Source organism: Miniopterus schreibersii (assembly GCF_964146895.1).
Source record: "Miniopterus schreibersii genome assembly, chromosome: 2".
Taxonomy (NCBI): domain Eukaryota; kingdom Metazoa; phylum Chordata; class Mammalia; order Chiroptera; family Miniopteridae; genus Miniopterus; species Miniopterus schreibersii.
The window spans coordinates 184,224,001-184,249,605 of NC_138102.1; the positions used below are offsets into that span (position 1 = coordinate 184,224,001).

Consider the following 25,605-nt stretch of genomic DNA (forward strand, 5'->3'; position numbering starts at 1 on the left):
CAGGCGCTGTGTCCAGGTCATCCCATGAACAACGGCACAAAGCTGGCATTCTCGAGGTTTGCGTGTGTCAGGAATGGGGCCTCACAAACATCAACTCACCCGACTGTGCAGCAACGCAGGGCGACAGGCTGCATCAGCGACCCCACTGGACAGATGAGGACACTGAGGCACTGAGAGCTGAAGTCACCCAGCTGCTCAGAGCGGAGGCAGGGCTCAAACCCACTGTCCTGCCTCTGGGCACATCCCTCTGGCCTCTGCTATGCTGAACCCCAGATGCCAATGCAAAGCCAGAGCCGCCTGCCAAGTGGCATAAACAGTGTGCCAGTGTGCCTACCCTTAGATCTGTCTCTGCTCAGTAACCCCCCACAGAGGCACTGCGGCCCACGTGCTGGCACACACATAACAGATCTGAACACAGGTAGCTGAGTCCAGATCTCCCGGCAATCACATGCTTTGCTGTCCTGCCCATGGCTCTCAGATGCCTTGCTCTGCACCTCAGTTCCCCAGCCCTAGTAAAGGTTCCACTGATCAAACAAGCAACAGACACAGGCCCTCAAATGCGGGACTCATGGTGTGGAAATGCTGCTTCAACCCCACAAGTGGCTTCCTTGCTGCCATCTGTCTGGCCTGAAGCTAGGCACCAAAGGCCAGCTGATGTAACTCATCCACAAGCCCTCAATGAGCGGGCAGGGTGGCTGGGTCTCGGAACAGGGCTGTTCACAGGAGCAGGGGACAACGACTCGCCCGCACGATGAAGAACGTGAAACAAATGCGAGGCCTGTGAACGTGTCTCTTGCCCAAATGATAAAGCCCAAGATTAGCATGAGGGAAGAGGGGGTGCCCCCTGTACCCTTTTCCCACTCTGGTCCAAACACAGTCTCCTCCCACAAGGTGAGCAGGAAATCAGTTGCAGAATCCCTTTGGGTGGCCTGCGGTCCTTACCAACTTCTCTAGGGGCTGGATTGAGGGCCCGAACACACCTCATGCCATGTCCCCAGCCCTCCAAATGGGACCCAGGGTGAGGTCTGCAGAGTGACCAGCTGGGGCAGTTGGGTCCATGAAGTGGCTGCCCACTGGCCTAGGACAGCCTGAGTTCACTCGGAGGCCCTCCCCAGGCCCAGCACAGCACTGTGGGAAATGCTTAGCTCCTTGCTATCCTGAAGGGGCAAGCCCAGCACACTCTGTTCCTTGGCCCCCCAGGACTTGGCACATTCTGTTATGAGAGGTGCCCGAGGGCAAGGAGGGAGCCTACACCTGGGAGTCAGGTGACCAGAATTCGGTCCCTGGCCTTGTCCCCAGGAGGAACTGCTGTCCTCAGGAAGCCCCAAACCGCCCTCTTTCTTCTCTCCCATGGAACACTGTCCACGCGTGGACGGGCCTGTGTGGGAATCCCACTCCACAGCCTCGCCCTTCAGAGACGAGCGCAAGGCTGGCTGGAGGGCTGGCAGTCTCCTTTCATAACAGCACTCACAGCCATCGCACCTTATGCCAGCCAGGCCCCAGCTTGGACGCTCAGGCGCTACCTTAATAAATCTGCAAGAGCTACACGCTGGGGGGCACTGTTCTTAGCATTTCCATTCTCAGATGAGAAAACTGAGGCCCAGAGAGAGGAAGATACTTGCCCAAGGTTATGAAACAGCATCTCTGAATGAGGACGCATGGCAGTGAAAGTAAGTCCCCTGGGTGCATGTGCTTACAAACCTCCCAACCCCACACATGCTCGTCTCCAAACCCAGTGCAAATGCCCCCTCCTCTCTAAAGTCTTCCTGGTGTCCAGCAGAATTCGCTCATCCCTGGCTCTCAGACCAGATGTACCTTGGTTCAAGACTTCCTTCCACTGCCCTGGAACTCAGGCTTTGAAACCCTATCTCTGCTCTGGGCTAAGTCTCCTTTATATTCTGCACCCAGCAGAGGGGGTAAGGCTGAGTGGGTGCTCAGCGGTCAGTAGGAGAAACTGAACGGCACACATGTGCCTGCACACAGCAGGGACAGGAAGCTCACTATCACACAAGACCAGTCACTGGAGCACAGCACGGTCTTGGGTTCTGGTTCCTTCTGGGGACACAGGGGGGCTCATTCAAAGCTCTCCGCAGCTTGCCCACTGTGTGCAAGGAAGGCCCTGAGTAAGCCTGTTTCGATCCATGAGCCATGATCTCCGAGTGGGCTTGGGGTGGGGTGAGGAAAGTGCTCTGCCTCTGAACCCTGCCAGGAGCTCAAGGTCCTTTATCTTTATTTATGGCCACAGCTGAGTGTTCCCAGAAGGCAGGGAGCTCCTGGAACAGGGACTTAGCTGCAAAGCGGAGAAGAGGCCCCATGGGTTCTGGGGCAGACTCTAGGAGGCTCCCCTCAGGAAACCCATTTAATTGGCAACAAACGAACTGAAGGATGCAGTGTGGAGAAAGGCCCCCCAAAGGCCCACCTCTGTATGGGTCCTGCATGGGGGCTCTGAATGGGCTGCCTGGACCAGCCAGGCCACTCTCTGGAGGGAACCTGCCTGCAGCCTCCCAGGGTGAATGTGCTCCCTCCTTTAACCCACAAATGCATCTCTGCCACCAGAATTGATGGTGAGGGTGGGGGGCAGACAAGGGTGCTGGGAAGGAAGAGGAAGCTGAACTGCGGCTGGTTCCTGACTCTGGGGGCCCTCGGCTGGTGTAACTGGGAGACACCCTCAGAAACAGATCACTCCAGTGTGGTCTGTGATGAAAGACAGATGGCCTGTGCTCCTTGTGGGCTCCTACCCGAGGCCCAGGGCCTGGGGCACGGTGAGCACTCATTCGTTCAGCCACAGTGGAGGGAGGATGGGAGGCGGGAGGGAGACTAGGGCAAAGGCGGGAGGGCAAGGGAGGGACCTCACTTCAGCTCTGCTCTACTCTCACCCAGGCCTGAGAACAGTCCTGTCTGCGAAGGCCCTCCCTCCATCCCTCCCTCACCCAAGCAGTCACCAAGGCTACTGACTTTTCCTCACAGCCATACCACCTGTCTCACCTCCATTCCCTTGGCACAGCCCTGGCCTGGGCTGAGGCCTCTCTCTACAGCCATAGCCCACATGCTTCTCCCGGATGCCAGCATCCAGCCTCTCCCCCTCCCAATCCCAGTGGCCACTGTGACGACTCTGGTCAGAACAGGACACAGTGCCTTGGCACCAAACATCAAGTCCAAAAGGGGTTCTGGGGTCAGGGTTCTCCACCATCCTCGCAGGGCCCCGCAACAGCCCATCTCTGCTCAGTGTGCCCACCACTCAAAGACACTCGCCATCTCCATCCCTGCCAGGCACTGCAGGGTTGTGTCAGGGAGGGTTGTTTTCCAGCAAGGAGTGTTTCCAGAGCCAACACCAATGGGCTGCAGGCTGACCTGCTTCCGAAAGGCCTGAGGGCCGGGCTGTGGTTTGCCCATGAGGTTTGCTTTCTGGCCCAAGGTGCTGGTGTTTGTTTTTATTAATAGCTGGCTATTGGTCCTAGTTTGGGCCCAGAATCCAGGTTTGCAGTTATTTATAATAACTAAAAATTACTTCTGGATCCAGCTTCAGTTGCTTTGTGTTTCCCACGGACCTTTCACGATTTGAAACAGAGACCCTGTGTTCTGCCCAGATCCCACCCATGTTTTCCTGGCCACCAAGAGCCTACTGTGTGTGTCAGGCTCTGTGCCTGACTCTGGAATCCCAGCTCCCACCGAGGGCCCAGGAGCGGAGGCATAGGCACTGGGCCATCCTAGGAACCAAACTCAACCTCCAACCCTGAGAGCTGCCTCCTGGTCCCTGAGGGCTGAGGCCCAGCCCTCCCCCGGCTCCTTTCAGAGAGAGGCTTAGGCAGAAAAGCCTCTTGGCTATTGAGCGCCTCTTGCAAAATTGCATTTGATGAGTTAAGTGTAAATAAATGAGAACCAGATGGATTAGATTTCGGGTAAAATACACATGGGTCTTAAAGCTCTGGGGCTTGGGTTCTGCCAAAGCCAGGACACTCCCTGAGCTGTCAGAGGTACTGGCACAGGCAGGCCGGAGGTATGGCTGGGGTCTCCTGGGACTGGTCTACTTCCTGGTCTGGTAATCAGCTAGGCCTTCTCTGGGGCTCCTGATTCCCTAGCACGTTGGCTATGTGCAGAAGACACAGGGTCCCCCACTGTAGCCCTGATCTGACACTGAGCCTCCCGGGCTGGGGCTGAGTCCAAGCTCAAGGCTAGGATGAAGTACATGAATGGTGGGCTGGCTTTCCAGAAATGGCAAACCCACTGCTCACATTCATACCTAAGGAGCCAGTCCCGGAAGGCGAGTGCTCAGTTGAAGCCTGCTGGCCTTCAGGGTCTGGTCACCGCATCCCTCATCCAGGCCCCACCTTCAATCTCAGCTGCTGCCATTTGGTCCCTCAGCGATGGCTGAGCAGCACAGAACATCTCTGAGGACCGGAGTTGGCTGCCTGGCTCCAACTGCTGACTGCTCCTCCTTACACTAATCTGCACGAGGTTTCCCTGTGACTGCTACCTACCCCTCAAGTCACAGCAACCAGGGTCCAAGAGTCACTGAGTACTTGCTGTGTGACCTTGGGCAGGTTGCTCATCCATTCTGGGCCTTGGTTTCCTTCTCTATAAAACAGAGATAATAGTAGCTAACGTTGTTTTGAGAAGTGGAAAAAGTAGTGGAGGCGAAGTACTTAGCACAGGGCTGCACACATACGACTGAAAAAAGCAACTGACAACATGGCCACTGCAGTGCGCGGGGAACCAGGTGTGCATGCCTGGGGGAAAAGTGACTACAAGCCGCAGCTGAAGGGAAACTCTTGCCTCAGCCCTGCCGCCTCCAGCGCAGTGGCTTCAGCTCCTGGAACGCCTCCCTGCTGCTGGTTCTGGTCTGTTCTCCACCAGTGACCCCTTCTCGGGGGGCCCCAGCCCATCAGTGCTTCACGTTGGCGCAGAACTGGCCAGAGCCACGCGGGAGGGGCAAGCCCTGCCCTCTCAGGCTCTGCACGTGCTGCCTCTTTTCCTTCCCCAACCACTTGCTCTGGGGAGTGCGAGGCTGGGGGTAGTGCTACCACCGGGAGCTCTGTGTGGGAGCGGCCTGCCCTCGGTCACCAATGGGAGAGTGACAGTGCCCGGATGGGAACCGGCCGCTTTCATGCCCCCACCCTCGGGCCTCTGACAGCACAGCTGTGAACGGGATCCTGGTTGGACGTCTGTGGGAGGCACTGAAGTTTTTACAAATTTCTTTTGATGAGGATAAGAATGGAGGACTGGAAAGAGGGGAGGGAGGAAAACCAAACAAACAAATCATGGAACCAAAGCGAGAAGCTCTAAGAAAAGAAAGGGAAGTACTCTGACAGGATTCTTAATGGACATCCTCAGAAATAAAACAGGCCCAGCTGGATGTGATTACCTCCAGGGGCCTGTGGGTGTGGCGGGCAGGGCAACCCACTGCCTTGGGAAAAACTCCACTGAGCCCCCCCCCCCACCACTGCCCCGAGGGCCCAAGAGCCCCCCATGCCGCCCAGCTGGCATGGGTCCTCCAGCCAGTCCCCTGCGCCTGACTCCAGCCAGGTCAAGTGACTCACTCCCAGCCTTGCAGAGGGGAGCACTGCCTGGGATTTGGAACCTTTGGGCATTATTCTTCCCGATTAAATCCAGCATTTCCTTCCACCTTCTAAACTGCTGAGCGTAAAAACTGGCCTTTCCACTTGCCAGGCTACTGCGAGTGCTTGGTAGGGACCTTCTCTTCCACTAGCACTGTCAGCATGTCACCAATCCCACCTGGGAGTTCTCTGTAGGCGTGAGGGCCCCCAGCACACCCCGGGCCTGTGGCTTCCTGCCGTCCTGGGATGGCTCCTTACCTGGGCCTGCTGTGAGCTGGCTTGTTCCTTCCCCCACGCAGCGGTCCCTCCTTAACAGGCACTGGGTGGCTCATGATTTTGTGCTAACAGAGTCTATAGACTTAAAAAAGCAGCAGACAGAGGGGCTGTGAGAGGGCAGAGGTGGAGGCCGAGTGTGGGCAGCAGGGAGCTTTGTGGAAAGGGGGACACAGCTTGGCTGAAGCACTGGAAAGACCACCACGCCTCTACATGCCTCTCAAGAACCTAGCATGGCTCCCCATCACTTGTCCAATACAACTCTTTTATTATTTAAAAATCAGAATTTACAAGAAAATTTGAAAAACAGTAAAAAACCCCCAAAAAACAAAAAAAAGAGGATCAGTAGTGTGACACTCTAGCCACAACCAGTCATGAGATTCTACTTTGTTTCTGTCTCTTTCCACGCGCTGGTTCTCCTGGGTAACGAGCCACTCTGCGGCTGGCCTGCCCACCCTTCCTCTCTGTAAGCTGAGGTAGTGCCTGGTCTGTGCGGGGCTCCCTTTCACACCTCCTCACCTGCTGCTTGTCCAGCCGGCTGGTGAGCCCCACCCTATCCCCCCTGCACTTGTCTCTACTTTGTTCTGCGAATACTCTCCCTGGGAGGCACACAGGGCAGCCACAAACCTTTCCATTCTAGGAATTATTCCTTCAGATGGATTCCTGGGTCAAAGGCTATGAGCTTTTCACTTCACATCACTCCCCCCGGACCCTCTCAATCTGCTGACTCCCCCTCCCCAAGAATGTGCTTGTGTGAGCAGTGGCCTCACCTGAAAGCAGCTTGCTAATGCCCACACCTCCCCCCAGAAAGTCTATGAGTAGCCATTTGTTCATTCATTCATTCATGCATGCATTCATTCATTCATTCACCCATCACTCCCTCAACAAGGATGCAGGGCCCTGCACTCAGTGCTGGGAACAAGCAGTGAGCACAAGGTCAGGGCTGGCTCTGAGGGAGCTACCCGTCCAGGAGAGAGGTGGTGAGACCAATAGAGGTGACTGCTGCCTGGGGTCAGAGGTCTGCAGGAAAAGAAGAGTGGGCCCTGTGACAGGGATTGGAGCCACACTGGGAAGCAGGGCAGCCTCTCTCTAAGCCATGTGAGGATCAGCACAGGGAAAGGTATTTGGTGGTGGGGGTGTGCGTGCATGCGTGAGGGTGTGTGTGTGCGTGTGCGTGTGGTGAGGCTGGAACAACAGGTGGGGCCCTAGAATTTGTTGAAGGAGGTGTTGGGAGTCAGGCTTGAGTCTGTGACATGCCCAATATGCAGCCAAAGGTGATCTCCTGACATTCCTACATTTGCAAGTTTAAATCTCCAGGTCTAAGATCTGGAGAGCATTTAGCATGCTTGGCTCTGCTGACAGAGACCACTGTCTACTCCTGAGCCTACTCTCCTACCTGGCTGAGCCTTCCCCACTTCTAGGCTTTGCACCTGCCGTTCCCTCTTCCCCTCACCCCGTCTCCACCCCCCCTGGTGACCTTCCACTCGTTCCTGACAGGGCAAGCAGCCCCTGCCCTGAATACTCGGTGTGTGTTAATTACATCAAGTATGCCATGTTGAGAGGAGTATTTCTGCACAAATCCTAGAGCTTCTTAAGGGTGGGAGTCATGTCGAAATAATCTCAGGACCCCTTGAACTCGGCAGACGTTGGGCACCAGGGGGCATTTGCTGACCCAGAGGTTTCAAATTCTTTCTCTGAGGCATCTCTGCTATTCCAGACAGCCAGCCACAGCAGCAGGTCTCACTCGGCACCCACAGACTGCCTGGCTCCTGCTTCCTGGCCTTTGATCAGGTCCCACATCTCCGCTGCCCGGTTATGCATCAGCAGTGAGAAAGGCTCTGACAGCAGCCCACAAACACCAACGCTTGGTCACCACTGTCAAGTCGGGTCTGCACACAGAAGACGCTGGGCACAAGACTCTGGCTGCTGGGCTGGCGAGCTGAGAGGGAACTATTTTTGTCTTTTCTATTGATTTTCCTGAGTGTTTCTGTGTAATTATCACATGTGGAAGATAGGTAAGTAAACAGACCTTTTCAACTCTGCGTGATGAGCACTGGCTCTGGTTGGTCCAAGTGCTAGGTGGGCAGCAAGTTATCCTGCCCAGGAGGGCCAGGGAAAAGGTGCAGAAGGACAAACTAGAGCCCTGGGGACAGACAAGGGGGGACAGATGGTTCCCCAGGCAAGGGGGAAGCACAGAGGTATATGGTGCCAGAGGACAGGCTTGATATTCAGACAGAGAGGCGGCAAGGCTGGAGTGACAGGCAGAGCTCAGGTCACAGGGGTCAGCTGCCAGGCTGAGGAGCCCCAGGAGGATCCCACCCAGAGGGGTCTCTGCCAAGGCTCATCCCAATGACTCCACTGGCATCTGACTCCTAGGCAGCCAGGGGATGAGCCAGAGGAGGGCAAGTTGGCCTGTGGGGTCCTCTCTCACCATTAAGGTGGCACCTAGGAGGTTGCTAAAGTCCCCAGACCAAGCAGCTGGGCAGCTGTCATGGCTACCCACTTCCCACAAACAAGGCATGCCAGCTGGGCACAAGCATCTCTGCCTGCTGGTTTATTTCCAGCAGCATGTGGTGGGGACGAAGTGGGTGACAGGGAGGGGTGCCGGGGGCAGGCAATGCATGGGGCTGGCTAATGGCCACTATAAACAGCTGGGGCTGGGCTTGCTGGTGCTGGGAGAAGGGTCACTGCAGCACTTGTCCGGATACAACCAGGCCCAGCCAGTGTCCAGGGTGACCCCAAATGCCATCCAGGGCCTGGGCTACTCCAAAATAAGCGGCTTGTTGGCAGAGGGCGTGCCGCACTGGAGACTCTGGTCACCCTTATTTGTTCATAAGGCCCCTTTTAGGCACACAGCTTGGTGCTGGTTGAGGGAGATGTTCTGGTGGTAGAATATTTTTAAAGAGCCTTCACAAGACACTTATTTTTTGTTTACTTCTCAGCGTTCTGACCAAGCTCTTGGCACACGGACTACAAACAAGAAAGAAGAAGGAGTGTCTGCTGGCCTGGCCTGGCCTGGTCTCTGCACCCAGTGTGTGTCTCTGCTGTTTATGGACATGGCATTCTCTGCCCTGGGACAGAGGAGGCCCTCTTCCCCAACCACCAAATCAAGACCTGCTCTATTCAAAGGTGGGTTGGCACCAGGGGGAGTGACAACACATTTCAGCCTGGCCCTACCAATGGGAAGGCAGGCCTCACCGGGGGTGGCCCAGGGTGAGAGCCTGAAGGGCCCCAGCTGCGAGTGCTCCTGACACCCAAGCCCGTGGGTGACTGTGCTGTCACACAGACCACCTCACTGTACTCTCAACTGCCCCCTCCCAGGGACACCACTGAGCCTCCCTTCTGGGGAAGAAAAGTAAGAGCAGAGAGCTGGCCCCAAACCACTGCCAGGAAGGAAGTTGGGAGCCAGGCTCCGTGTGTCTGCCTCCTAAGTCCTCACTCTCCTTTCATCTAGAAGAGACTGGACGGAGATGAAGACAGGGAGCCCCCAGCCTCACTGCACCACAGGGGCGACAGTCACGCAGGCAGCTAGGACACTTCCCCAGAGTTGACGCCTGGCCCCCGGCCCCCGTGGAGGACTTGTGCACTCACCACCAGCAAGTCACGCTCCTCTGGATGGTCAGAATCATTCTGCCCCCTTCCTGGCCTATTATCCATCCCTCCACCACACAAATGAGCCTATGCTGGGCCTGGAGACAGAGAGCTAAGTCACTCTGGGGCTCGGCCCTCCAGGAGTTCCCCAGGTATTGGGGGACACCCACCCCCACATGGCCAGTGACAAGGAGGGGAGCTCAGTGCTGAGTTAGATGGCAGCCCAGGGGCTGTGGGTGCCCAGAGGAAAGGTGTGTACTTCAGGGAGGCTTTCTGAAGGGGCTGAGGCCTGAGCTCAGTCCTGAGGGACAAGTAGGGCCAGCCAAACAAAGTGCTGTTGAAGAGCATGGGGAAGGGCAATTCGGGCAGAAGGAACAGCAGGTGCAAGGACACTCCAGAGCAAGAAAGGGTGGTATGTTTAGGGAAACACGTTGGAGATTACAGTTCTGAGAGACAAAGAGAGGCAGAAAGGGACTGCACCTGGCAGGGACTAGGAGGACATGACCAAGAGCTGGGCCACTGGCGCTGAGGATGTGACCTGCTGCCAAGTCATCGAATCACAAGACGCTAGAGGGGAAGGGGATTCCAAACAGTGGTCTTGGCACCCCAGGGACCTCACGGGGTGGGAGCCAGTTCCATGGAGAGCAGGGCTCTTATCCCTGCCAGACTTGCCTCCCATTTTAGCCAGAGCAGCACAACCTCCCATGATTCTCCTTGAAATAAAGGATTCTGCTGTTGTAAACAAAACTCCATGCAATCGCAAAACCACTGGTCCAACCCCATCCCTTTATTTCACATATGACAGGGAAACTGAGGCACAGAGAGGCAGGGAATTTTCCAAGGTCCCGAGCAAGTCTAAACGCCTGGCCCACTGCCCTTTCACGAAGCACCCACCTGGCCCCTGCATAAGATGTCCCCTGCTGCTCTGCCCTACCCACCCCCAACCCTGAGCTGGCCGCAAGCAGGAGGCTGTGGAAGACCCTGCCACCTCTGAGACACACCCGAGCCTCTGTCAACCCGCCTCCTTACACCCTGCTCCATGCGCTCCCTAGTTTTGCAGTGCCTTGGAGAGAAGGAAGCATGTTTATGAAGATGAACACAGCACCCAGTGTTTCTTTTTCTCAGGCCAAAGAATTTCCATCAGATCACAGCTGTTAAAAGCCGGAGGCGAGCGGCCTGAATCCGACTTGTCCTCTGACAGCAAATCAACCGTGTTTAGATCACCTGAACGTGCGCCAAGATGGAGGAAAAGGGAGGGGGCGGGAATAAAGAGGACAGGAAGAAACCGCTCTAGTTTACCTTAAAAACATTGGTGTTTATGCAGTAACTATATGACTGTCCGAAGTTGTTTAGTTTGACATTAAAATGGTCAGTATTTTTTTTCCTAGCAAGAAACGCATTTGAGCTGTTGAAGTATAAAGACAAATAAACAGGCAACTTGAGCCTTCATCACGGGTTCAGGAGCAGCACATTGTCTCCAGCTGTCCTCCAGGATGAGAGGACGCCTTCAAAAGGGCCGGGACGGCGGGGCCCTTTCATCCTGCCAGGCCCGGCCCCGCAGGCCCAGGGAGGGCTGTGATTGCTATGCCAGGGAACGTGTGAGCAGGAGCGTTCGTGGTGACTGCCTCCCACACGTGCAGCTGGGCTCCTGGGGCCGGGTGGAGTCTCCCAATCCTCCCCTCTTCTTCTCCCTCCCAGTCAGCCTCTGGGCCACCTGCTCATCTGCTTCCTCCTCTGGTCCTAACAGATGATGGGAATCACACTCATTTTACAGAACACAAAGACTGAGAAAGAGGCAATGTGCGTCCAAGGTCACAAATGGGTGTGTGGTTGACCTGGGATTGGAAGGTGACCCCAGTGTCAATGAAAGAGCACGAAAACCAATAGAATGGGGAGCTTTCTGACCTGGGAGGGGGTGAGCAGTAACTGGTGGCAGGAGCTCCGTGTGGAACCTGAGCCTCCCGAGGTGCCTCACACACAGCCAGGGCCCAGGCTTGTCCCCTGCATCTTTGCCAGCTCACGAAATTCATCCGTTTTCTTTAAAAAGTGTTCCGACTCTGCATACTAGCAATAAGTGATAATTAGGTAATTCACATCTCTTGAGCTCTGGTGACACACCAGGCAATGCGGTCTGTGCTTTACGAAGCTTACCTTATTTGGTCTCTGCCTCATCCCTGTCATTACTATTTACCCCACACGACACGAGGATCCTGAGGCCCAGATGAGGATCCTGGGGCCAAGAGAAGGGGATTTGCTTACTCCAGGCCACACGGTAAGTAAGTGATGGATTCAGGATGCAAACTGGGCACACCAATTCCTGCACTTCTTCAGGACTGGGAACATGTCATCCATCTCCTAATCTCGGGCTCCCAGCCCAGGACTTGGCCTGGGGCAGGTGCTCATACAATCCTTTTGAAATGAATGAGTGTCAGGATCTCTGGCTTTCATTGCCACCTAGAAGCCCTAGACTCTCACATTCCACCCCCACCCTCACCAGACCTGACTGCCCCACAGACTTCTGACCTGGAGCACCATTTCCACCTGGAGGGCTACAGATCATCTCACACTGGCCTTGGCCTAACAGACTCCTGAGTCTACCCCTCTTCTCACTCTAAACTGCCCTCACCCAGTATCCCTGTCTCGGCCCCAACAGCACAGCCATGCAGGCACTGCAGGCAAAAAGAGTCCTCTTCCCTGACCTCTTACTCATCTAATTCACGAGTGCCTGCTAGTGCTGTTTTCAAATCACTCTGAACTCAACCACTTCTCGTCTCCACCCTCACCCTCGCCTGAGCCACTGACATCTCTGACCAGGCCACCACAACAGTCTCTCTCACTCCCTGTAACACATTCTCTACCCAGCAATCAAAAAGCAAATCCCTTTTAATTAAAATGTCAACAAACCTGTGACAGTCCCTGGTTAAAATGTCCCATGGCTTCCCAGCTAATTCAGAATAAAGCCCAACAACCTTTCTGGGCATATAAGGACCTGCAGAACCCTACAGTGCCTACTCCTCATCTCGTTGCCAGTCCCTCTCCCTCACCCGTCCCTCCAGGCATGCTGACCTGTTCCCAAGCTCATCTAGCTTGCCCCCATCCTGCACCTGTCCTCCCCCTTCCATCTGGAGCGAGGATCTTCCCTAGATTTTCAAATGGTGGCTTCTCCCTCCTCACAGAGGCCCCCTTACCATGGTCCCTTCCCTTGAACGGGGCAGACCTCTGTAACTGCCCAGATTGCAGTGTGGGGAAGTGACTTCTGAGGCTGGACTGCAGAACTTCTGTGCACTGTCTTGTTCTCTTGGAACCCAGCTGCCATGCTCAAGGAAGCCCACACCAAACCATGTGGAAAGACCACAGGAGAGGCTGCCACAAGTGCTCCAGCCAACAGCCAACATCAGCCACCAGACATCAGCAGAGAAGCCTCAGATGACTTCAGCCCCGCGTCAGGTCCTCCAGCGTTCACATCCTCTTGGCGGAGGCCCAGATACCATGGGACAGAGACAAGCCGGCCCTGCTGAGCCATGGAATCCACAGCAGATGGATTGTGGCACCCAGGGTGGGTGTTTTATGTAGCAATAGTATTAGATACTGCCCTGTCCAACCACCCTTCTCCCACCACTTTCTATCACAGTGTTCTGCTCTCTTACTTTCCACTGGAGTTGACCTGACTGAACTTGAACTCACTTCACTGAGTTCTGCTGACTTTACTGTCTCCCCACCCCACTACAGAAGCTCCTGTATGGGGAGGGGCTGCCTTTGTATACCACTTGCTGAATCCAGCAGGAGAAACTGCGTCAGGCACATGGCAGGTGCTCAGAGTGGTTTTCTGCGATAAAGGAATGGATGAATCCTAGGTGGAGGCTTTGGTGTCACTGCTAATACAGCCCCCTCTGCCTGTCACTGGAGCCATGAACATTTCCGTCTTTTTCACAAACCTGGGCGTCCTGCAACAGACACCCCTCTAATCACCTTCATCTTTGCCATGGGCCCAGCATGGAAGTCTGCTGAGTCTAAGACCCAGGTTACAAGGCACTTTTACAAATCCATTTATTCCTTCAGTCATTACACAAATATTTACTAGAAGCCTACAACATGCCAGGTCCCAAGGAGGAAGAAGAAATAAATAAGACAACTTCTGCTTCCAGGGGAAGAGAGGACCCCAGCACAGAGCCACAGCAGAGGTGCACTCAACACAGTCATAGGCTGGAGCAAAGGGCCCTGTGGGCTGTGTCTCAAAGGACAGGTAAATAGGAGCGCACCAGGTCCCCGCTGGGGGAGGGGCCACAGCAGAGCAGCTGTAAACAGCAGGGATGAGCAGAAGGGCTCTACGGATTTCTGGAAGGCTGAGCCAGAGGGCACACCCTTGCTCAGATGAACTGGGTGCTACTGTGAAAGTAATGGGAGCCATGAGAGAGGGTTGGAAGAACAAAGCTCTCTGCATGGCCACTGGGGTTACGACAATGTCCTGAAGGAAGCTTAGGGATGGAACAAGACTCCTACACAGGCAGAAAGCTCCTGCTTTGGCCTGGGGGAGCAGTATAGCTTTGGGGAGGAGGTGCCCATCCTGGGGTGAACTCTCTGGATGAGGGGTGCCCTCTTGTCCCTTAGCATGCCTCTCACCAGCCTGGCTTGACAGATACTGGGATTTCTGGAAGCCCTCAGTGACCCCCAAACTCACAGGGGACACACAGCTAACACCCCACAGAAGGAAGTCCCTCCCTGAGCCTGGCCAGCTCCCAGAGCTGGTGCTGCTCCAGGCACCATGGGGCAGGGGATGGGCAGTAGCTTACAGCCTTGGCCTGGCAAATGCACAGACCTGGGCTCTGATCCCAGCTCCACCACTGCTGGCTGTGTGACTTTACCTAGTTTCCTTCCCCTCTCTGAGCTTTGCTCTCCTCATCTCTAAGGAAGAATACTAATGGCTCCTGCCTGTGGATGCTGTGAGTCCTGTGAGAACAGGGGCACAACACCCTGTGTCACTCCGGGCACACAGCAGAGATTCAACCAAAGTTCCTCATCTCACATGAAATGGCCTACCCCATACAGGGCCAGGCAGTGTTAACGGGAAAGTAGATCTGGTTAATAAAACAAGTTTTCTGCTGAACCTGGCTTCTCTTCATCAGGGAAAAAGTGCTGAGAAGCCAAGTTCCAAATTCAGACTGTGAGCAGCCTGAGGAACATGTTCTTCAGTGAGTCAAGGTAAAGCCTGGAGCCGAAGAAAACATCTGGCTACGTGAACTGATGGCTGCAGAGAAGAGGGAGCCTTGCTTCATGGGGCGGGAAGAAATTACCCACTGCTGGTTTTAATTTAGGATGAAAAAATCCAAGTCTATTAGCCTCAATATTGCTCTTATGTCCAACTGCACGGAGTTTGAAATACTATTTTTCAAACAGAACTACTGCTATTTCAGTAATTACAATGCTAAAAGCAGCCATTTGGGGTGGAGCAAGGATCTCAGCGTGGATTGAATTCCCACTGGTGTCATTTTCTGTTATATTTGAGAAATTCCTCAATAAAGATGTCAAACAGAGAGAGGGTTTTATTCCCCGGAGGACAGATTTGGCCACCCTCCAGGACACAGTCCTGGGCAAGCCATCTCCAAGAGAAAATAACCTCTTTTGCTCAAAAGAAAAGAAAAGGTTCAACTGTGAAAATTCCGGCAAGAAAATAACCCTTAAGCCGCCTGCCTCATTTCTCCTACTTGACACGGGTGCTCCTCGACCTCGTGATCATCCAGCTCTCATCCCTCAGGAATCCAGGGGTGGTGGAAGGAGGAACGTTACGCCCGGACAAGGACAAGACCCTTGACCCAGCCTTCTGGAGACAGAACAACAGAAGGTGCAGAGTGGCCCAACTGTCCCCGATAGGTGAGGGGTTGTGGGTGGGGCTATTCACCAGAGACGGTCAGGACTGCATAGGCAGCCAGGACCTTCCAACAACTCTTAGCCTCTCGCAGCCCCCAACACCCCTCGGGGGCAGGTTTTGTCCTGGAAGCTTCCTCAGGCAGCACGAACAAAGTGACTACCAAGATCAGGCAGGCAGTTAAGAAACCAATGCGGACTGGCTGTGAGCGACAGGGAGTGGTGGGGATTGTAGCAAACAGGAGAGGACACCCCCACCCAAATGGACACAGTTCCTGCCTGTAGCCACCAGCACCGCACTGAGACTGAGTGTGCCCCTGTCCTGGGGCCCGTGCTCTGGGGGTCCCCCCTGCCCCTCCTGTGGCTGCAGCCCTCCCTGCAGAGTCAGAAGTCCACAGAGGGTCATGTGAACCTGGAACCCATACCCACCCTTCTAGACCACGTTCTGGGTACCTGAGACCCTACAATTCCTTGTCCAAATGGCCCCATGCCTATTTGTTCTCTGAGGGACAGATGACACTTAGGACCAAGCAGTAGCAAAAGGGGAAGGTGGTTTGGGGGTAAAGAGCCAGAGCTTGAGTGTTCGGATGGTATGTCCCAGGCTCCCAGGGTGTGGGATGGAGCCAGGGTGAAAAGAAGGGGGCAGGAGCAGGCACGGGCACACCTCCACTTTCTGGCACAAACTCTGAGGAGTCCTACAATTCTAAATCCCAGTCTAGCCTCCCTGGTCATGAGATAGGAACACTTGTCAAATAGATAGAAGGTATTCTATTTCTGAAGCTTTGTAAGGACTTTTACACATTAGCCATGTGGGATACGAGCCTCCATTTGTACTCCTGCCAAAGCCCCATAAACATCAGGGGCTGGGTGACATGGCCAAGCAGGAGCAATGCTGGAAATACCAATTTTTACATGACAGGCCTTGATTTTTTAAATGTTGACAAATCATTCTGTGGTGATGATGATGACGAACACTGGGGATAGAGCAACTATGTGGGCTGGCTAAGGACTGAGGGCTACCAGCCTGCACCCTCTGCACCAACAGGACACTGTCCAGCACATGTGCGGGACCCTCCATCTGCACACACGGATGACCACACCCACCTCCACATTTAACTGTCACAGTGACCGTTGGACACAGCTATTAGATCCATTTCAGAATCAGGGGACTGAAGCTTGGAGGGTTTGAGTAACTGGCCCCAAACCATAAACTCAAGTGGCGGTACTGGAATGAGAGGCTCTCTCCTCACACTGCAAGCCTGGCTTCCTCTCAAAGTGCTATTTGTTTTTAGCTATTTATCGAGCCCACTATTTATCGAGCCTCTGTGATCCCGACACTGGCATCAGCACTTAACTCCTACAGCATTTTACGGAGGAGGGAGCTGAGGCTCTGAGAGGTCACGTGGCCAGTGTGGTTCAGGTTGGTTGGTACCAAGATCTGACTTCTCCAGAGCCAGAGTTGTGTCTTGAGAAGGAAAAAGTCCAAACAGAGTCTGTTGGGCAGGGTATGCCCTCAGCTAAGAGCAGAGCAGCAGAGGGAGCCTTTTCTCAGCAGCCATATGTGCAAGTTAGAGCCGTATGCAGTCACAATCTGTGTTTGGAGGTGGGGCGGGGGGAGTTTTACCCGGTTCTCTAAATTAAATTAATCAGTCTAAAAAGAATCTGTTGTAAAAATAGTGTTGTTGAAACAAAGACCCACACAGATTCCACCATTAGTCTGGAGGCTCTGGGTGTACCTGCCACGGCCAAGAAGGAAAGTGCTCAGCCACGTGCTCCTACACAGGTAAGAGTGCTGTGGCTAGAAGGGCATCCGAGTTGAGACACAGCCCAGGGCTGCAGACGGCAGGCTCTGGCCCCCGCCAGGTCATGGAGGCATCAAATAGTCCACCTCAGTCACCTCCCTGCGTGTTGGTGATCAGATGCCCATGCATTCTGCTGGATGCTCTACCCCCATGACTGCATTCAGTCCTCCCCAGAACCCTGACAGACAGGGACTCCAAATTCCTTTTCACAGGGGAGGAAACTGAAGCACAGGGGAAAGTGACTGGCCAAAGGTCACATAGCTAAGAACCTGGCAGGGCCAGATTGGAGCCCAGAACTGGCAGCTTCCGAGACTTGTCCCCTTGACTGCTGGGTGATACTGCCTGTTGTTCACAGGGACTGATCAATGACTGAAATGTACTCTTTCTATCATCTGAAAAGGGGCAAACTAGTAAAGCTAAGTGCTTATGCTTTGGGGAGGACTCAATAGATAACACTTGGGCGGTAATTAACTCTGCATCTGGCACAATAAATATTGTACAGCCCGTTCTTTACAATCTAATCAAAGGCTCTGCCTGTTTCCGCAGCCCCACCTCCCACCATTCCTGCCACCCACCCTGAGCCCGGCCTCCAGGAGCCACCCACAGCTCTCTACACAGGCTGTGCCCTGGCCCTAGCAAGATGCTCCTCAACCTCTCAATGCAATCTCCTCTCTAAAGCCTCCCCCCAAGAAGGAGTCAGCCCTACTTCCACCCCCACCGTCACCCACACAGGGGTAGCTCCTCACAGGCCCCTCTGGACTTCCACAGCCTGCTGTCCAGACCTCCGTTTCAGAGCTTACTGTGGGTGTAATTACATGTTCACAGATCTGTTTCCCATAACAAGCCCATCTGAGATGCAATAGGCATTAAACAAAAACAGGCAGGGAAGCTACGGCTAATACACCACGGAGAGGAAAAGTCCAGAGCACGTGGGACGTCCCGCTCCCTATGCCACCCACCAGCACACCAGCTGGCACAGAGGAGGGGTGCTGAGTGCTTTCAGGAAGCACCGCAGTGAAAGCCATAGAGAATCCAAATGATCCTTTGACCCAGTAGCTCCATTTCTGGGAAGAACTGCTAAAGCAACTGGGAAAACGAGATAAAAAAGGTTAAGGCCAGAATTACCTCTAGATTCTGATGGTAAAAACAAACCAACAAACAAAATAAGCAAACAACCTGAATGTCCAACCACCAAAGGTTGGCCAGCTCTCCTCGAGTAACGCTAATGCCTGTTTGTTAACTATCTGCACCTACTAAGTGCCAGTCCCTTCGCTTCACCTAACACTCAGCCTGGTGAAGGAGGCAGCATGATCATCCCTGTTTTACAGCAGGGAAGCCTGAGCTCACAGGCTATACTGACAGTAAGAGCCGCTAGTGTGGAGAGGCCTGTGTCCGGCACGCTTCTCAGCTGCCCGGACATGATCTCAGCGACTGCTCACAGCTGCTCTCCACACCCTCCCTTTACCAGCAAGTGACCGAGGCCCAGAGATATTAATAACGTATTCATAGCCATACTCCTGCCAAGTCCATGGTCTTACCCTCTGGGCTCAAGCCCTCCTGCCCTGGGTCACTCAGCCGCCAGTAACAGCCAAGTGCTTAGGGGACAAGCACTCATGCTCTGAGACCCACGTGCTTTCTGCCGAGAGATGTTTCTCCTGCTACAGACTGCAAACCAGCTTTGTGATAGGCTGAACCATGTCCCCTAAAAGATGCTGAAATCCTAATCACCAGCATCTATGAGTGCAACCTTTTCTGGAGATTGTTATTTACAGATGATCAACTTAAAATGAGGTCATTAGGTTAAGCCCTAATCTAATAACTGTGTCCTTATAAAAAGGGGACATTTGGACACAGAGACAGAAACACACAAGCAAAGACGATGTGAAAACACAGGGACAACGTGATCTACAAGCAAAGGAGCAAAAGAGGCTACTAGGAGCTAGGAGAGAGGCCTGGAACAGATTCTCCCTCAAAGCCCTGTGAAGGAACCAACCCTGCCGCCACCCTGACTTCAGACTTCTAGCCCCCAGACTGGGAGAGAATAAATTTCTTCTGTTTAAGGCATTCAGTTTATTACTTTGTTACAGCAGCCTCATGTTATTAGTCCTTCGTCAGACTATGAGGCAACTAGAAAAATGGCAATAACAGGGGCCAGGTAAACATACCTGAGGTTCACATGATGTTAAAGGGAAAATCAAGGGACAAAATCATGCTGACCACCTGATCACTAGTAGAGTGAAACCACACCTGGGAGCATAGAGAAGACTGAAAGGAAACTAACAGTCAACACACAGACATTAGTATTACTCTAAGATGCTTCCCAATTTTTTGTTCCTATTCTACATTTTTCCAATTTTATCCAGCAGGCTTGCATTACTCTTGTAAGTTTTATACAACTGGCTTAAAATATATAATTGAACCATGAGGCTCTGGAGGTATAGAAGAATCCTTGTTATGGGCCGAATTGTGCTCCCCCAAAATTCTTGTTGATGCCCTAAACCCCAGTATATCAGCATGTGACTGACTGCATTTGAGACAGGACCTTTTCAGAGATAATTAAGTTAAAGGTTGGTTAGGATGGGCCCTGCTCCAAAATGACTGAAGTCCTCATAAGAGGAGATTAGAACACATGGAGAAAGACACCAAATACATGCAGGCACAGAGAGATGACCCTGTGAACACGCAGTAAGGTGACCATTTGCAAGCCAAGCTGAGAGGCCTCAGAAAACCCCCAAACAGTCAACACCTTGACCTCAGACTTCTAGCCTCCAGAACTGTGAGAAAATAAATTCCTGTTGTTTAACCTCTTGCTCCCCCCCCAAGTCTGTACTGTTTTATTATGGCAGCCCCAGCAAACTAATACAAAGAACCAAAGGAGAGCAAGCCTTCCCACTGCCCCCAACACTGCAAGCTGGAGCTGAGGAACAGGCAAGGCATGCCCAGCAGGCAGGACATGGCTGCAGCACTCACCCAGGCAGTTGTGTCCATCGTGTGCCAGCATGAAGCCGTCAAAGCAGGTGCACCTGTAGTTCCCCGGGATATTGATGCACTCGTGAACACAGCCCCCGTTGTAGTAGTCATTCTCACATTCGTCAATGTCTGCAAAACAAGGAGCATTAGAGGTGTCAGAGGAAGAGCCTGGGGTCCCCTCTCCCCCCACTGGTGAAGCCACTCAGACGTGAGTAGCTAGGGGATGACTCAACAGGCATTCACTAGCATCCTTGCTGGGGGCTGGGGACCCAAAGATTACAAAGATGAAGATCCTGGCTCTGCGTCAAGACTGGCCACCACCTTGCAGAGCTGGGCCATGTGCCAGACATGTGCGGGGTGCCTTCCAGCTCCCACCACAGCGAAGCAGGCAAGAGTCACACCCAGCTCTGCCTCCCTTGAAAGCCTCTCAACAATTACAGCATGTGGGGACCCTGTGTAACCCCCCCCCCCGCCCCAACTAGATCTTTTAGGCTCATGTGAAAGCCTCCCAGAAATGGAGAACTCATTACTCGTGAAACACGGGATATCACGTAAAATGAACTTTGCGTACCACCAAAAAGTGTAAACTCTGGACTGAAAGTCCATACACCCCCCCCAAATAGTTTCCTTCCACATCAGCATCTGAAGTCTGAGTTTCGACTGTGCTAGTTTCCTTGTTATAACAAAGTCCTCTGTCTCATAAACAATGGCCAATGGCCTTCCTAAAGGTCACCCTTTTTGCTGTTTTAAGTCTTTTTTAACATTTCCCATCACGGGCCAGAGGGCTATCAGTTCTGGCGTTCCAGAGAGACGAGAGAGAAAGAGAGAGAGAGACAGACAGACAGACACACGGAGAACAACTGGAACATGCCCAGTTAACGCCCCGCTGACAATACCCTACGTCATTATCTCTTTCCATCCCACACAAACTCGGTGACGTGAGCACTGCCATCATTACTCCAATTTCCGCACGGGCGCTGGAGAAACGAGGCACAGGGAGGCCGACACCTTGCCAAAGCTCACACGCCTACGAGGCAGCCAAGCGGGACCTGACCCAGTGCGGCCTGGCCTGGGCGCGCGAGAGGGCCGGAGCCCCGCGCGTCTCTGGGGGCCGGGAGCCGGCAGCCGGCAGCCGGAGGCCTGGACGACCCGCCGCACCGCCGGGGCGCTCGCCGGCTCCTGCTCGGTCAGGCGAACGCTTTGTGGGCTCACGGGTCTGAACCCACACTCCCCAGCATCCACAGGCAACGCGGAGAAGCACACGACCGGGAGGCGAAGGGCTCCTAACAGCGGAAGCGGAAATGCCACAGCGGAACCGGAAGTGCCTCAGCTAAGCAGAACCGGAAGTGCCTCCGAAGACAGTAAAACCCGGGAAGAGTCAGTCCGTCTCTCTTACGCAGTCCAAGTAGGACTTCAAAATCCTACTGGTGGGTGCCAGCTGTGCCACCTGGGGTGGGGCAGCCTGAGGAAGAGGGGGGACTAAATGCAAGTCTGGCTGCCCCTTCAGATGCCCGAGGACCTGGCACAGGGAGACACCCAGCTCCATGCTCACCACGCTGGCCTGGGGGGCAGAGCTGCACAGAGTGGGGAAAAGCCGTGGGGGACAGTGAACGTTGGCCGGTAGGCACGTTCATCTGGAGGACAGAGGCTGTCTCAGGAGGTAGTGAGCTCCCTGACACTGGAGGTGACCAAGCACGGCCTGGACACCTGCCTGCCGGGAACACTGCCAGCAGAGGGTATAACTTCAGCGCAAACAGCAGCAGGAAAGCTCCCGAGTACAGGGTCTAGGCTCTGCACCCTCCTCCTGGCGCCTGCCCGCACAGCCACGATGAGGGAAGCACAAACCAGCCTGGATCTCCAAAGGTGCAAGAGACAGAGACTTCTTCCTAACCTGCCTGCCGTGGCCATCAGCATCAGCTGGGACGCTGACTCGATCCTGCAAGTCATTTCAATTGTTTTTAATCGTATATTTAACACACTTAGACATTTTAAATAACATCAAAGGAGAATATGAGATTTTATGTTTGAGAAGGCACAGGGGTTTATAAAGACGGAGACTGATTACCTCCCAATCTCTGCCACCCTGACCTTTCACCAGAGCCCCGGGTACACCAACCACTTCTCCCCGTGGATCGTCCACATACATTCCAAAGGCGGCCTGGTCCAACTTTAACCCATCAACCCGCACTGTTCTGGGATGCCCCACCTGGTGAATATCATTATCCTTCCACCTCTCCACTGACATCTAATCAACTACCAAAGCACGGTTTTCCTACGCTGTTAATATGGTTACAGTCTGCCCACTGGTCACTCATTTCCACTACTATCTGATCTGAACCAGCAGCCCTCAAACTGTTCCTTCTCTCCTTTCCTTCATTCAAGAAGGTGACTCTCTATAGAAGGTGGCCTGGTCTCAATTCTTGAGAGTGGACCCAAACAGTACATGGCATTAGCAACTGCTGGTGGTCCCTGGGTGGGTACATGATTTAGGTTGGATAAGTCAGACTGAGGGAAAGGATTTTTATTTCATGCTTAGGAAAAATGGTTTCTCTCTCTTTCTCTCTCTCTCGTTGTACCTCAGAAAGAAGTATGCAAGTATCTACTACCCCTGAAATATACACCAGCCCATTTAGCAACCCTCTGGAGTAAGCACCTTAACTTCATTTTACGGTTGAGCAAACTACAGTGCAGAGAGGTTAGGTAATTGCTTAAGGTCATGCAGTCAGTGGTAGGGCAAGGATCAGAACAAAGGTATTTCAGTCAACAAGCCCATGTCCTTTGTAGTAAGTCAGAATGCCCACGACATGCCAGACATTGGCAAAGTACTTTATACACGTTATTTCACCCTTGGCACATTTACACTGTGTACCAAGAAAGTATTACCCAAACATCCAAATACCCATTTATCCATTCATCCTTATACTTGCTCTAGATACACACACACACACGCATCTATCCATCTACCCCAATAGCCAGCCACCCCCACCCATTACCCATCCATCTAGTCACTGCATTAGCTATCCATTCGAATATCCACCTAGCCATCCTTCCATTCATGCAAAATTTATCCATCTAAATATCCAGTCAGCTGACCATCCTTCTATTCATCCAATCACCTATTAGTCACCCATTCATTTACCCAGCCAAATATCCACCCATATATCTAAACATGCATCCACCATCTAAACATTCAGCCACACACCTATCCTATTCATCTAAACATCTAAACAGTCATCCATCCAAACCCCCATTCATTCACCCATCTATCCATCCACACAGCTAACCACCTATCCATATACTCATTGATCCAAACACCTACCCATCTATCCACACACACACACACACACACACACACCTAGCCACTCATCTATCCAGTCAAACATTCACTCATCCATCCAAACATCTATCCATGTACCCATCAGTTCCTTCAAACATCATCCATCTAAACTGCTTGTAAAATATATACAATAAGGTTTTCAAAAAGAGTAAGATATTAGGATGAAAAAAAAGAAATGAGGGCTGAAGAATGGCTTAAAAAGCTGGTGAAAGTATGCAGAAATACATTCAGTAATTCTAGCACCATTTCAAAAGGTGGGCCACAGATATAGCTCTGAGCTTCCTAGAGGCCAAAGCAAAGAGGGAAACACAATCAGTTACAGAGTCACCACATCCATAGAGCACAATAAGACCAACTACTTTAATGGTGGTAAAGTCTGAGAAAAATGTTTCTTCCCCTGATTACAATAATCATACACCCCACTCTGCTCACGATCCCCATAAGGCACTACAAAGAGATCGCTGGAAAGTCAGTAAAACAACTCTGGTCTGTTCCTTCCTTTGACTCCCCATAGCATAGGCCACGGTAGACATGGATGGGCTGAAGAGTGCAGGAATGCTTGATGCTCACATCTCTTCCCATAATCTATCCCCAAGGAGTTCCCACCACATCCGAGTCTCTCTTAGAATGATCAGTTCCTTTCCATTTCCCGGCTTGAGTGCTTCTGCTGGCTTCTGAGGCCAGACTGCTTTACCCCAGCATCCTGGACACAGAACATTTGCTCACAAAGGAGCCCTTCCTTTTGTTTTCTGTGTCTGTGCCTTGAATTTTTGTGTGTTTTTTTTTTTTTTTTTTTAGATCATGTGAGTCTCCTCCTTTAATACATGAGAGATAAACACACAAACAAATCAACTTAACAAAATCTCTGCCAAAGCGAGTGGGTTTATTAAGGTAATAAACATCTGCAAGACCCACCAGCCCTGGAGGAGGCCCTGCAGGCCTTCAAGATGCCCCTCAGGCTCGATGACCTTTTTTTTGTTTTGTTTTTTTAAATATATCTTTATTGATTTCAGAGAGAGGAAGGGAGAGAGAGAAACATCAGTGATGAGTCATTGATTAGCTGCCTCCTGCACCACCCCCCCCACTGGGGATGGAGCCCGCAACTGGGGCATGTGCCCTGACCGGGAATGGAACCGGTGAACTCCTGGTTCATGGGTCGACACTCAACCAACTGAGCCACCCCGGCCGGGCGGGATGAATACTTCTTAAAAATGCTTCAGACTCCAGAAAGTTATTAAGGAGAAAGGTTCAGGGGCGATGTCACGCGTCATTACTTCCATTTCCAAGATCTGTGCCCACCGTCAAAGTTGAGGGGTGGTGACAGGGATGGCCCTACAAGTGGAGAAAGCAGGGAGAATAAACTGTGCGCCCAGGGCGAGGAGTCCGACAGCTCGCCCAGACATCCCTGCCCTCTCTCCAGCTTGGATTTTTAAAAAAATGAAAACTCAATTCCCAACAGAAAACAGCACCTGACATCCAACGGAGCAGAGGAAGAGAGTACAGGGAGCGGCTCATTATGGGATTTTTAGGTCACACAGTGCGCTTTCCCTGTATTACAGTGCAGCGTGCACGATCCCACAGCTGTGATCACGTGCCAGCAACGCTGGTTTGGAACGCAAGTGGGGCAAGTTTGGTTGTTTTCATTTAATTCAAAATTGGTTCTTGGTGCCCCCATAAAAAAAAAATATTTATCCTGTGGTGCCTAGGTTCTAAAAGAGTCTGCTGGAATGAGTCAGGGCTCCGTCTCATTTTATTTTAATACTATTTCAGGGCATTCTCCTAAAATTCCCTGACTGGTAAGATTCTCAAAATAGAAATTTTTTAAAAATAGAAGTCTAGTTGGTATACAATATTATATTAGTTTCAGGTGTACAGTACAGTGATTTGACCTTTACATACTTTCTAATGTAAAATGAGGATTTTTAAAGCTCCCCACCACCCCCTCTTAGATCATACCGCAAATGTCCTCTCACTTCCCCTTGAAATTAGCATTTTTCTCGATGTTCCTTGCAGACAGTGGAGACCGACCGCTTTAACAAAGACCCCTAGGCTGGCTGGGAGGTAGTTGGTCTTCTCCTTTGTCTGGGGCTTTAGGAAAACCCTGCGCTCCTTGGATCCGGCACCCATTCTGGGAGAGATGTATGGCTTAGGAAGTTGAGTCCTTATTGGTGAATAAATCTTAATCCGGTTTGTTGGCTAATTATGCTCGAGGGAA

At 52.7% G+C, this 25,605-nt stretch overlaps 1 protein-coding gene across 7 annotated transcripts in view; it reads right to left on the reverse strand.

Annotated features, from left to right (window-relative positions):
- The window catches only part of SCUBE1 (signal peptide, CUB domain and EGF like domain containing 1), a 99,056-nt gene that overhangs the window by 58,093 nt on the left and 15,358 nt on the right, over positions 1 to 25,605 (reverse strand). For all 7 annotated transcript variants that reach the window (XM_081130216.1, XM_081130215.1, XM_081130211.1 and 4 more), the window contains exon 3: positions 20,054 to 20,182. In XM_081130216.1, the coding sequence (XP_080986342.1) occupies positions 20,054 to 20,182 (129 nt within the window). The remainder of the gene's footprint in view (positions 1 to 20,053; positions 20,183 to 25,605) is intronic.